The 12,861-nt window shown below is 41.8% G+C and overlaps 1 protein-coding gene across 4 annotated transcripts in view; it reads left to right on the forward strand.

Moving 5' to 3' along the window:
- The window catches only part of jakmip2 (janus kinase and microtubule interacting protein 2), a 38,732-nt gene extending 26,074 nt beyond the window's left edge, over positions 1-12,658 (forward strand). For 2 of the 4 annotated variants that reach the window (XM_046328461.1, XM_046328470.1), the window contains exons 9-22: positions 38-160; positions 386-514; positions 1,848-1,931; positions 3,798-3,860; positions 4,115-4,213; positions 5,485-5,586; positions 5,852-5,905; positions 6,036-6,101; positions 6,230-6,298; positions 6,803-6,880; positions 7,120-7,323; positions 8,717-8,782; positions 10,682-10,758; positions 11,197-11,334. In XM_046328461.1, coding sequence (XP_046184417.1) covers positions 38-160; positions 386-514; positions 1,848-1,931; positions 3,798-3,860; positions 4,115-4,213; positions 5,485-5,586; positions 5,852-5,905; positions 6,036-6,101; positions 6,230-6,298; positions 6,803-6,880; positions 7,120-7,323; positions 8,717-8,782; positions 10,682-10,732 — 1,188 coding nt within the window. In that variant the 3' untranslated portion in view covers positions 10,733-10,758; positions 11,197-11,334. Of the gene's footprint in view, positions 1-37; positions 161-385; positions 515-1,847; positions 1,932-3,797; positions 3,861-4,114; positions 4,214-5,484; positions 5,587-5,851; positions 5,906-6,035; positions 6,102-6,229; positions 6,299-6,802; positions 6,881-7,119; positions 7,324-8,716; positions 8,783-10,681; positions 10,759-11,196 lie in introns of all 4 variants that reach the window. The other 2 variants (XM_046328446.1, XM_046328453.1) reach the window with 1 other exon arrangement.
- The last annotated feature ends 203 nt before the right edge of the window (positions 12,659-12,861 follow it).

Here is a 12,861-nt window from a genome sequence, read left to right on the forward strand (position 1 = left end):
CTTTTTCCCCACAATCCTGTGATCTCTCTCTACACAGAGACACATTGTAGTGGACACCTTCTTTGGATACGATGAGGAATCCATGGACTCAGAGACGTCCTCCGTGGCTTCGTTTCGCATGGACCGCACTCCAGCCACTCCTGATGAAGACCTGGATGAGGTGAGACCTGTTCACGTCACAGGCAATTGACACAGTCCCTGGGTGGGGAAGGAACTTTATTTATGATAAGTGATCAATAACCTTTTCACAAGCACCAGCAGCACATCAGCATCTACTTTTCCTGAACCAATGTGTTTCTAATCTCTCTATGGGAGCAGGTGTGACATTTCCTGGCTTTCCTCCCAATGTCTTCTCTCTAACCCTGGGGTCTGTTCATGGTCATAGGGACTGGTCAATGAGGAGTCGGAGCTGCGCTTCAGGCAGCTGACCAGAGAGTACCAGGCCTTACAGAGGGCATATGCCCTGCTGCAGGAACATCAAGGGGGCCTTCTGGACGCTGAGATAGAAGCTAAGGTACAGTGCCACTGCTATTAATGTTACCTTAAATATCACTGCCATTAATGTTACCTTAAATATCACTGCCATTAATGTTACCTTAAATATCACTGTCATTAATGTTAACTTAAATATCACTGCTATTAATGTTAACTTAAATATCACTGCTATTAATGTTAACTTAAATATCACTGCCATTAATGTTCTTAACTAACTTGCCTAGTTAAATAAAGGCTAAATTAAATTATATTTTTTTACATAAATATCACTGCTATTAATGTTACCTTAAATATCACTGCTATTAATGTTAACTTAAATATCACTGCCATTAATGTTACCTTAAATATAACTGCTATTAATGTTACCTTAAATATCACTGCCATTAATGTTACCTTAAATATCACTGCCATTAATGTTACCTTAAATATCACTGCCATTAATGTTAACTTAAATATCACTGCCATTAATGTTAACTTAAATATCACTGCTATTAATGTTACCTTAAATATCACTGCCATTAATGTTACCTTAAATATCACTGCCATTAATGTTACCTTAAATATCACTGCCATTAATGTTACCTTAAATATCACTGCCATTAATGTTACCTTAAATATCACTGCCATTAATGTTACCTTAAATATCACTGCTATTAATATTAACTTAAATATCACTGCCATTAATGTTACCTTAAATATCACTGCCATTAATGTTACCTTAAATATCACTGCCATTAATGTTCTTAACTAACTTGCCTAGTTAAATAAAGGCTAAATTAAATTATATTTTTTACATAAATATCACTGCCATTAATTTTCAGTTAAATATCACTGCCATTAATATTCAGTTAAATATGAGTGCCATTAAAGCTGGAATGTGGTCTTGGTGAAACTGCCTCGTCCGGTTGTGATATTACAACAACAAAGTAGGTACTTCAAACAGCGAACACCGTTTTCCCCTCGAGCGCCAGAACAGCAGACTATCTACTGCAGATGATTATTTTACCACGATGCTGGATGCTCCTCTCCTCCGTTTCATCAACAAAACAAAGACAATTAAAAATGAGCTGGGGTGTACAGTGGCTTTAATGTTCAGTAAAATATCACCCACATAAGATTGCATTTGGCCATCCTCTGCGACAATAGGGATGGGGTCATGCCAGATTGGTTTCTGTATTCAGTAAAATGCTGATAAGACTGCATATGCATTCTAGACTAAGTGTACAAAATATTAAGAACATATACCCCAGTACAACTACAGCACTGCTCATGCATTCTAAAACAACACCAACCAGTCACATTCAGCTGTATCCAGTGGATGATGTTAATGTGAATAATGTTGTGTGTCCCAGGCTCAGGAGCAGCTACATGCAGACATTCTCAGGTACAAGGCCAAGATAGAAGACCTGGAGAAGGAGCTCGCCCACAAAGGACAGGTAAATAACATTACCCCCAATACAGACCAATGACATCACTTCCAATACAGACCAATGACATTACTTCCAATACAGACCAATGACATTACTCCCAATACAGACCAATGACATTACTCCCAATACAGACCAATGACATTACTCCCAATACAGACCAATGACATTACTCCCAATACAGACCAATGACATTACTCCCAATACAGACCAATGACATTACCCCCAATACAGACCAATGACATTACTCCCAATACAGACCAATGACATTACCCCCAATACAGACCAATGACATTACCCCCAATACAGACCAATGGCATTACCCCCAATACAGACCAATGACATTACCCCCAATACAGACCAATGACATTACTCCCAATACAGACCAATGACATTACCCCCAATACAGACCAATGCCATTACCCCCAATACAGACCAATGACATTACTTCCAATACAGACCAATGACATTACCCCCAATACAGACCAATGACATTACCCCCAATACAGACCAATGACATTACTCCCAATACAGACCAATGACATTACTCCCAATACAGACCAATGACATTACTCCCAATACAGACCAATGACATTACTCCCAATACAGACCAATGGCATTACCCCCAATACAGACCAATGACATTACCCCCAATACAGACCAATGACATTACCCCCAATACAGACCAATGACATTACCCCCAATACAGACCAATGACATTACTCCCAATACAGACCAACACAAGACATGGGCTGCTTCCCAAATGGAACCCTTGTTTCCTATATCGTGTACTACTCTTGACCAGGGTCCAGGGCTCTGTTTGGTCAGCGTAGAACACTATAAAAGGAAATGGCTGCCATTTGGGATGGGTCCTACGACATAGAGAAAGGCTATACACAATGTCCCAGTCGCATCGTACTACGAGTACCAAATGTAACAGGGCTGTGAAAAAAAGAGTGTTGGACTGTTTCGTAGTGATTCGTCTTGGTGATCAAGAGGAAATGTCAATGAATGGTATTGATTCGGTTGCCCCACAACACAGAATGACAATTTTGAATAGAGTTGTGATCGAAGCTAGTATTTCATACACTGTTGGTCAGATCAGTTAACAAACTGAAATGCTATCCATAATGGGATAGCTACACTGAGTGTACAAAACGTTAGGAACACCTGCTCTTTCCATTACATAGACTGACCAGGTGAATCCAGGTGAAAGCTATAATCCCTTATTGATGTCACTTGTTAACTCTTAAGATGAAAGGGAGGAGACAGGTTAAAGAAGGATTTTTAAGCCTTCAGACAATTGAGACATGGATTGTGTATGTGTGCCATTCAGGGGTGAATGGGCAAGACAAAATATTTAAGTGCCTTTGAATGGGGTATGGTAGTAGGTCCCAGGCACACCGGTTTGTGTCAAGAACTGCAACGCTGCACAGTTTCCTGTGTGTACCAAGGATGGTCCACCATCCAAAGGGCATTCAGCCAACTTGACACAACTGTGCGAGGCATTAGACTCAACATGAACCAGCATTCCTGTGGAACGCTTTTGACACCTTGTATAGTCCATGCCCTGACGAATTGAGGCTGTTCTGAGGGCAAAAGGGTGGGGGTGCAACTTAATATTAGGAAGATGTTCCTAATGTTTTGTACACTCAGTGTACGATATCGATCTACGGGAGCATATATACATTATATAATGTTATAATATATTGTTATTATATATAGATGTTAGATATTTCATAAGACAAGCCTCATCAGTACGTTGTAACCAGAGAAATAAACTGGTAAACTCATTAGTACACTCACTCTAATTCCATGGTTATAAGTAACAGAAGACAATGTTTCCCTCATTGAAACTGGGTTCTCTTCTGGCAGGACTCCAAGTGGGTAGAGGAGAAACAGCTGTTCTTCAGGAGGAATCAGGAGCTGCTGGAAAAGGTCTGTCCTTCTATGATATCATTGATGTTATAATAGTGTTGCATTTACACCATTCATCACATGGAAGCACTTTACTTTCTGCAGTAAAGTCAACTCACCTCGCCCTCCACTAATGTCCACTTCTGAGAAAGGTGATGCATGGTAGACATTTTGGATCTGAACATTCACTATGCACCACTTGATATTGCAGAGGTATAGAAGTCCATGCAACTGGCAGGCTCTGACCTTCATGCTATACATCTGGTCTTCTGCAGGTGGAGAAGTTAGATGCAAAATGTGGTCGACAGCAACAGGAGCTGCAAGACTCCAAGGACCAGAATGAGCTCTTGGAATTCAGAATACTGGAACTAGAGGTGGGCAGGTTAATGAAGCATACTGTACATTTGAATGGAATCACAGCTGTTTACTTAAATAAAATTGTCTAAGATCAGTGGTGGACTAGATAAATATATATAAGGGGTTTGTAATATTCCCATCAATAGATGTTTTACTAAATTGACAAGAACAGAGAGGGACACATTAAACACTTTACTTCAGGCTTGTTTGGGGAACCTTTGTATTCAGTGTTACAGTCTCTCAGCTCAGTGTTTCTCAGCCCCAACACACACACACACACACACACACACACACACACACACACACACACACACACACACACACACACACACACACACACACACACACACACACACACACACACACACACACACACACACACACACACACACACACACACACTTGGCAGGCTATTTTCTCTGTTCCGAGCACATCTAGGCCCTGGCCGTGCGGAGCATGATAATTCCTGCCCCAAGACCTACAGCCCAGCCCGGCACTGCTTGCTGCTTCTGCCAACATGCTAATCAATTGCATGGCCATGAGACAGGCTCAGAACACAGGGCTTTGTGCATTCTGTGCTGCAGTGCAGATACTGCAATAAGCCCCCAAAAGGATGGTGCTTCCATCTACTGGATAAAGAATAGAACAACAGAAAATATCCCTGCACTGAATCCCTCCACAGTCTTCTTTGTCTAATCATAAAAATATATATACAGTACCAGTCAAAAGTGTTGACATACCTACTCATTCCAGGATTTTTCTTTATTTGAGCTATTTTCTACATTGTAAAATAATAGTGAAGACATCAAAACTATGAAATAACACATATGGAATTATGTAGTAACCAAAAAAGTATTAACCAACTCAAATCATGTTATTTTTGAGATTCTTCAAAGTAGCCACCCTTTGCCTTGATGACAGTTTTGCACACTCTTGGCATTCTGTATAACAGCTTCATGAGGAATGCTTTTCCAACAGTCTTGAAGGAGTTCCCACATATTCTGAGCATTTGTTTGCTTCTTTTCAAAATAAAGAAAAACCCTTTAATGAGTTGGGGTGTCCAAACTTTTAACTGGTACTGTATATATGTTTTATTGTCACATACAACAGATATATGCAGGGAAATGTGTTGTTTTACAGGGTCAGCCATAGTAGTATGGCACCCCTGGAGCAAATTAGGGTTAAGTGCCTTGCTCAAGGGCATATCAACAGATTTTTCACCTCGTCGGTTCCATCCTTTTAACCAATGCTTTTAACTGATTAAATAAATGTAATTTTCCTCCTGTAGGAGCGTGAGCGAAAGTCCCCTCCGTTTAATCATCTCCGCATGCATCCGTTCTCCGAGGGTGTCAGCGCCCTACAGATCTACTGTATGAAGGAAGGAGTGAAGGTATAACCCATCTCAATAATATCTGATTGCGTTGTAACATTTGACATTTTAGTCATTTAGCAGACGCTCTTATCCAGAGCTACTTACAGTTAGTGCCTTCATCTTAAAATAGCTTGGTGAGACAACAACACATCACAATCGTATCAAGTACATTTTTCCTCAGCAAAGTCGGTTCTTTTTTTTTACAACACGTGATATTTTGTCTTCCTGCTAAACAATGTCAGGCGAAATAGGATGCTTATTGTTTATTTCAAACCTTTCCCAGGATGTCTGTGTACCTGACCTGATCAAGCTCCTAGACATTCTGGGTGATAATGGGGTAAGTCTGTTGGAATGGGCTCTATAATATGTTGTTACTGATGTTTTGCCAATGTTATCCTATCACTCCTTCTTTGCCAAATTATTAAAAATCAAGATTGTTTTACCTTATTTTTATTTTATTTATTCAGAACTTGCGAAATGAGGAGCAAGTGGCCATTATTCAAGCTAGCACTGTCCTCTCTCTTGCTGAAAAGGTATGCCAATACAAAACAAATATTGTTGCTTAGTTCAAAGTTACTTGTAAGCAATGTCATAGCCATTCATATAGCATTGTTACTTATCAGTCATTGTTGTGCATTGTGCTGTCTTTGTCTCCCCCTAGTGGATACAACAGATTGAGGGAACAGAGGCAGCGCTGCACCAGAAGATGATTGACCTGGAACTCGAGATGGTGAGTTCCTTCTCCATTCACATCCCTCACTCACTGTCACATCACGCTAGCTCGGCTTGACTTGAGTAGTTTTTACTGCGTTTCATGGAATTAAAATGTCATATTGCTGCTTATATGGTTTATGGGCGGCAGGTAGCCTAGTGGTTAAGAGAGTTGGGCCAGTAACTAACTGAAAGGTCGCTGGTTTGAATCCCCGAGCCAACTAGGTGAAAAATCTGCCGATGTGCCCTTGGGCAAGGCACTCGACACTAATTGCTTCTGTATGTCGCTCTGGATAAGAGCCTCTGCTCAATGACGTAAATGAAGAGTGTATGTGCACAAGATATTTACTCTCCTGTGTTCCTGGTTTCCTCCCAGTCTTGTCAATATCGCTGAGGTGTAAAGACAACACTACCTGTATCACTACCTGTTGATGTGATGTTAGGAACTGTTGAGGATGGTACTGACTTCTTCAGTCACAGTATTGAGATCAAAACACTGACCCGAGAGCACTGTCCCCCACAGGAGATGTTCTGTAAGCAGAAAGGCTATCTGGAGGAGGAGCTGGACTACAGGAAGTCAGCCCTGGATCAGGCCTACACGGTAACTGTTGCATTCCCCCTCATTCAACCTCCTGCCTTTAAATACACAATTGCTTTTTCATTGGCCACAAACGTGTTCCATTTCAAGTGAACTTTGAACATACTGTAAGTGTAACATCTATTGTTGTGTGCAATGCATACACCTCTCCCCTAGCCAGTACCGACTTGTAGATGATGGCTATCTACATACATTATATTATCGTCACTTTGGCTAACTACCCTCTCAACCTCCACCCACAGCAAATCCAGGAGCTGGAGGCTACTCTCTACAACGCGCTGCAGCAGGACAAGGTGATCGGGTACGGCGAGCCTCTGAGTGACATGCAGAAGGACGAGCTACGTACATCTGTGGAGAAGCTACGCAGACAGATGCTGAGGAAGAGCAGAGAGTTCGACTGTCAGGTTCTGGCTGAGAGGATGGAGCTGCTCCACCAGGCCCATCAGGTACAATATACAGTCACACAATATATTCCATTCAGCTGACGCTTTTGTCCAAAGTCACTTACAGTGTATTCATACATGTACATTTTCATGGGTGGCCCCAGTGGAAATCAAACCCATTATCCATTTAAATGTATTATAAGTACACTCCCTTTGATGACTCAACATGAGACATGACTCAACAGATGAGGGCTGTCTGATGGAATTGCAGGTGAAACTGTTTTCTCTATGAGTCGCCTTGTCTGAGACTTTAGACCTGAAGCTTTGTGTTAGTGGACACATGTCTAAGTCACACAGACAACCCAGGGTCGATACCTGTTGGTTAGACCAGGATATTCTAATGTCTAATTCTATGGTGGTTACACCAATGTATTCTAATGTCTAATTCTATGGTGGTTACACCAAGGTATTCTAATGTCTAATTCTATGGTGGTTACACCAAGGTATTCTAATGTCTAATTCTATGGTGGTTACACCAAGGTATTCTAATGTCTAATTCTATGGTGGTTACACCAAGGTATTCTAATGTCTAATTCTATGGTGGTTAGACCAGGACAAAGCAGACAGTCACACCAGTAGAACCCTGATGCATCTGCATAGGAGTCAACATATGCCATTCACTTAACATGAGGAATTCACACTTGTACCCACTTTGATGAAAGAAGGATCAATAAAATACAGTATGTCTAGAAAGAACAGAAGATAGCTTTCACAGATCCTCAGTCCTAACATCAGTTCAATACTTAGTATGCAACACTTACACCTGACATCAACTTTATATTGTTACTCTAAGCAGTTACAACATTTAACAGAACAGCATATGTTTTCTGGAATGAACAAGAGATTGTTCAACCCGAATTGTAATTTACTGTAACGTGGAACAAAGATGATGCAGCTGCTGCAGTTCCTAAATGCTACTGTAGAGGGCGATGTTCCATTGATTTACAGTTTACACTGGCTGATCCACTCCAGAGGATAGCAGCATCGTGTGGCAGCCTCTCACACACAAGCAGCTGCTGAACCCCTTACCAGGCTACTCCAAGGGCAGAGCTGTCAGCATACCTGTCTCACCCATGGTTTTACAGAAAGCATTTCATGTTTCAATAAACCATGCCACAGGCAGATGCTCCAATGAAACCCCAAATTTATCTAAATCATTTTGATACACCAAAACTGTAATACTGATGTCTACCTGACTGTACAATACAAATATGTTTTCTTAACGTTTGTTGTAAAGTTTATTTATATTTCCAGCAGTGATTCAAAAGTGTATGTAAAATATAGATTTATGGAGCATATTTGTGTTGGCTTGGCATAAAGTTAATTCAGCTATAGCATGCAATGTTACTGTTGAATAGATTGGATATACTCACTAAGGGAGCAACAATGTTTTCAGAGAATCCGAGACCTGGAGGATAAGACAGACATTCAGAGGAGACAGATTAAGGATCTGGAGGAGAAGGTAAGATGGCCGTCAGAGTTATTTACCCTCACACAGGTTTTTCTCTCTCCTCCCTGTTGGCTATAAACTGACTATGACTGTGTCCCAAATGCCATCCTATTTCCTATCTAGTCCTATGGACCCTAGTTAAAAGTAGTGCACTATATGGGAAATAGGAACTCAGCCCCTGTGATGCTTCTGTGACCTGAAGGGGTCTGTTAAAAGATTAAATATAATGTGTTGTTATCCCTAAGGCTTTCCACTTGACTGACATTCAGTCTGTCTTCTCCTTATAGTATCCTTACAGTCAAGCATCAGGCAGACCTTTGTCCCACTGAACCCCACATCACTGACTAGTTAATGAACCAAACATAATGAGGCGTGGCCAGTAGTTCTGCTTCCATTGTTGCACGATACAGAGGGGGATGTGCGGTTTGGTCAGGTCAGCACATATAGTCAGGACCTCGGCCCTGTTAGAGTTAAAGTCCTGAGTGGCTCCCGAGTAGTGCAGTGGTCTCTCAGTGCTAAAGGCGTCACTACAGACTCTGGTTCGATTCCAGGTATCACATCCGCCTCTGATTGGGAGTCAAATACCAGTGCACAATTGGCCCAGTGTTGTTAGGGTTTGGCTGGGGCAGGCTGTCATTGCAAATAAGAATTTGTTCTTAACTGACTTGCCTAGTTAAATAAAGGTTAAATATAAATGAAAAGTTGTATATGAACTAAGTTGTACATGACTCAGAATGGCTTTTTGCTGATGTTCTGTAATGGCTATGGTCTGTTTGACACCATAGAGGCTATAGCCAAATCAGGACTAGATTTCTCTGTATTTAAATCAAGTTCAATTCATTGATTCATTGATAGTTCCCCACCTAGTAGAACAGTGTTTCTTAAGCATCCTGTTTCTGCTTGTAACTAACATGTCTTATGTTTTTCTGACTCTCTCCTCTCTTTTTCTCTCTCTTTCTCTCTTTTTCTCTCTCGCTCTCTCTTTTTCTCTCTCTCTTTCTCTCTTTCTCTCTTTTTCTCTCTCTTTCTCTCTTTTTCTCTATCTTTCTCTCTTTTTCTCTCTCTCTTTCTCTCTTTTTCTCTCTCGCTCTCTCTTTTTCTCTCTCTCTTTCTCTCTTTCTCTCTCTTTCTCTCTTTTTCTCTCTCTCTTTCTCTCTTTCTCTCTTTTTCTCTCTCTTTCTCTCTTTTTCTCTCTCTCTTTCTCTCTTTCTCTCTTTTTCTCTCTCTTTCTCTCTTTTTCTCTCTCTTTCTCTATCTTTCTCTCTTTTTCTCTCTCTCTTTCTCTCTTTTTCTCTCTCGCTCTCTCTTTTTCTCTCTCTCTTTCTCTCTTTCTCTCTTTTTCTCTCTCTTTCTCTCTTTTTCTCTCTCTCTTTCTCTCTTTCTCTCTTTTTCTCTCTCTTTCTCTCTTTTTCTCTATCTTTCTCTCTTTTTCTCTCTCTCTTTCTCTCTTTTTCTCTCTCGCTCTCTCTTTTTCTCTCTCTCTTTCTCTCTTTCTCTCTTTTTCTCTCTCTTTCTCTCTTTTTCTCTCTCTCTTTCTCTCTTTCTCTTTTTCTATCTCTCTTTCTCTCTTTTTCTCTCTCTTTCTCTCTTTTTCTCTGTCTTTCTCTCTTTTTCTCTCTCTCTTTTCTCTTTTTCTCTCTCGCTCTCTCTTTTTCTCTCTCTCTTTCTCTCTTTCTCTTTTTCTCTCTCTTTCTCTCTTTTTCTCTCTCTCTTTTCTCTCTTTCTCTCTTTTTCTCTCTCTTTCTCTTTTTCTCTCTCTCTTTCTCTCTTTCTCTCTCTTTCTCTCTTTTTCTCTCTCTCTTTCTCTCTTTCTCTCTTTTTCTCTCTCTCTTTCTCTCTTTCTCTCTTTTTCTCTCTCTTTCTCTCTTTTTCTCTCTCTCTTTCTCTCGCTGTCTCTCTCACTCTCTGTAGTTTTTGTTTCTGTTCTTATTCTTTTCTCTTGCCTTTATCCTTTGGCCTTGATGTCTGTGACATCTCCTGCAGCAGAGGTGAGTCTGGCCTGGTCAATAAACTCAAGAGAATTTTCTCATCTTCCTTTCTACACTCATCTGTTTCCCCTGTTGTTCTTCATCTCCCTAGCGACCATCAGGACCTATGATCGTCTTTGTAGTGTAGCCAATGTATCTTTCCACAGTTGTGATTCATGAAGTTCCATTGTTTAGGGAATCACGCTATATGTAACTAATACTTTTCCTTTTCATTGAAGCCAACCCATTTTTCCTTCACAGTTATGAAGAAGAGCATTATTTAGTGCTAACCTTTATCAGACTGGGACGTTGTGTTCTTGGCATGTAAGCTTTGTTTGGTCTGCCAGCTGCTCGGCCGCTTCTTAGTCCTCCGTATGGATAATGCTGTAATGTACACACAACCATTGTTGGATTGATCTCATACTCTTCTATCGTTGTCTCTTTCTTCTCTGTTTGCAGACAGCGTGGAAACCTGGAGATTGTGTTAGTGACTGCAGTGGGTTTTATTTTGGGGAGAAGAGAGTCGACTTTGTGACTCATATTGTAACAGTGAGTGGATATGGAACTGTTGTGTGTTGGACATGGCTGGGAATTCACACCTGTTTGATTTGGGACCTCACTCTGGGGATATACATAATGTATGCTGCACTGCACTGGACTGATCCTTGGACCATGGAACTTCTCTCAACTCAGTGGGATAACTGGAACAGAACCCTCAGTCGGAAAACACACACACACATACACACACACACACACACACACACACACACACACACACACACACACACACACACACACACACACACACACACACACACACACACACACACACACACACACACACACACACACACACACACACACACACACACACACACACACACACACACACACACACACACACGTGTAAACAGTCATATACACTGTACACGCTGATACAAACATACTGGAAACACACACACGCATGCACACACATACATCAACCCACTTTTAAAGACAAAGGAAACCAAAGTCTAGGAGATCTTATCTCTGCCATGCAGGGGAACGCTACACCATCCATCTACTCCAAGACTACACCCTGGCTACATACCGGCTACCCCCAGAGTAACCCCCAGACTAACCCCAGACTACCCCCCAGAGTACCCCCCGACTACCCTAGCCTACCTCCAGAGTACCCCGACTACCCCAGAGTACCCCCTTGACTACCCCCAGAGTACCCTCCGACTACCCCCAGACTACACACAGAAGAGGACAGGAAAGACTGCTGTAGGCTACATCAACAGGCCTCAACAGACCACAGTTCTTCCAACTCTCTCCCTCTCCTCTCTCTCTTATAAACCTGATCGGGCGCTCTTATGTGTGAATGCACCTCTTCACAGGAGTGACGAGACATGATCAGGGCCTGTGAGTGTGGTGACTGACTGATCTGATGGTGACTGAATGACTGATCTGACGGTGACTGTCTGATCTGATGGTGACGGACTGACTGACTGTTCTGATGGTGACTGTTCTGATGGGGACTGACTGACTGTTCTGATGGTGACTGTTCTGATGGGGACTGATTGACTGTTCTGATGGGGACAGACTGACTGTTCTGATGGTGACGGACTGACTGTTCTGAAGGGGACTGACTGACTGTTCTGATGGTGACTGTTCTGATGGTGACTGACTGACTGTTCTGATGGTGACTGTTCTGACGGGGACTGACTGACTGTTCTGATGGTGACTGTTCTGATGGTGACTGATTGACTGTTCTGATGGTGACTGACTGACTGTTCTGATGGTGACTGTTCTGACGGGGACTGACTGACTGTTCTGATGGTGACTGTTCTGATGGTGACTGACTGACTGTTCTGATGGTGACTGTTCTGACGGGGACTGACTGACTGTTCTGATGGTGACTGTTCTGATGGTGACTGATTGACTGTTCTGATGGTGACTGACTGACTGTTCTGATGGTGACTGACTGACTGTTCTGATGGTGACTGACTGACTGTTCTGATGGTGACTGACTGACTGTTCTGATGGTGACTGACTGACTGTTCTGATGGTGACTGACTGACTGTTCTGATGGTGACTGTTTGATCTGATGTTGACCCACTGACTGTTGGGATGGACTGTTCT

The sequence above is a fragment of the Oncorhynchus gorbuscha genome, linkage group LG02, assembly GCF_021184085.1.
Source record: "Oncorhynchus gorbuscha isolate QuinsamMale2020 ecotype Even-year linkage group LG02, OgorEven_v1.0, whole genome shotgun sequence".
Lineage (NCBI taxonomy): Eukaryota > Metazoa > Chordata > Actinopteri > Salmoniformes > Salmonidae > Oncorhynchus > Oncorhynchus gorbuscha.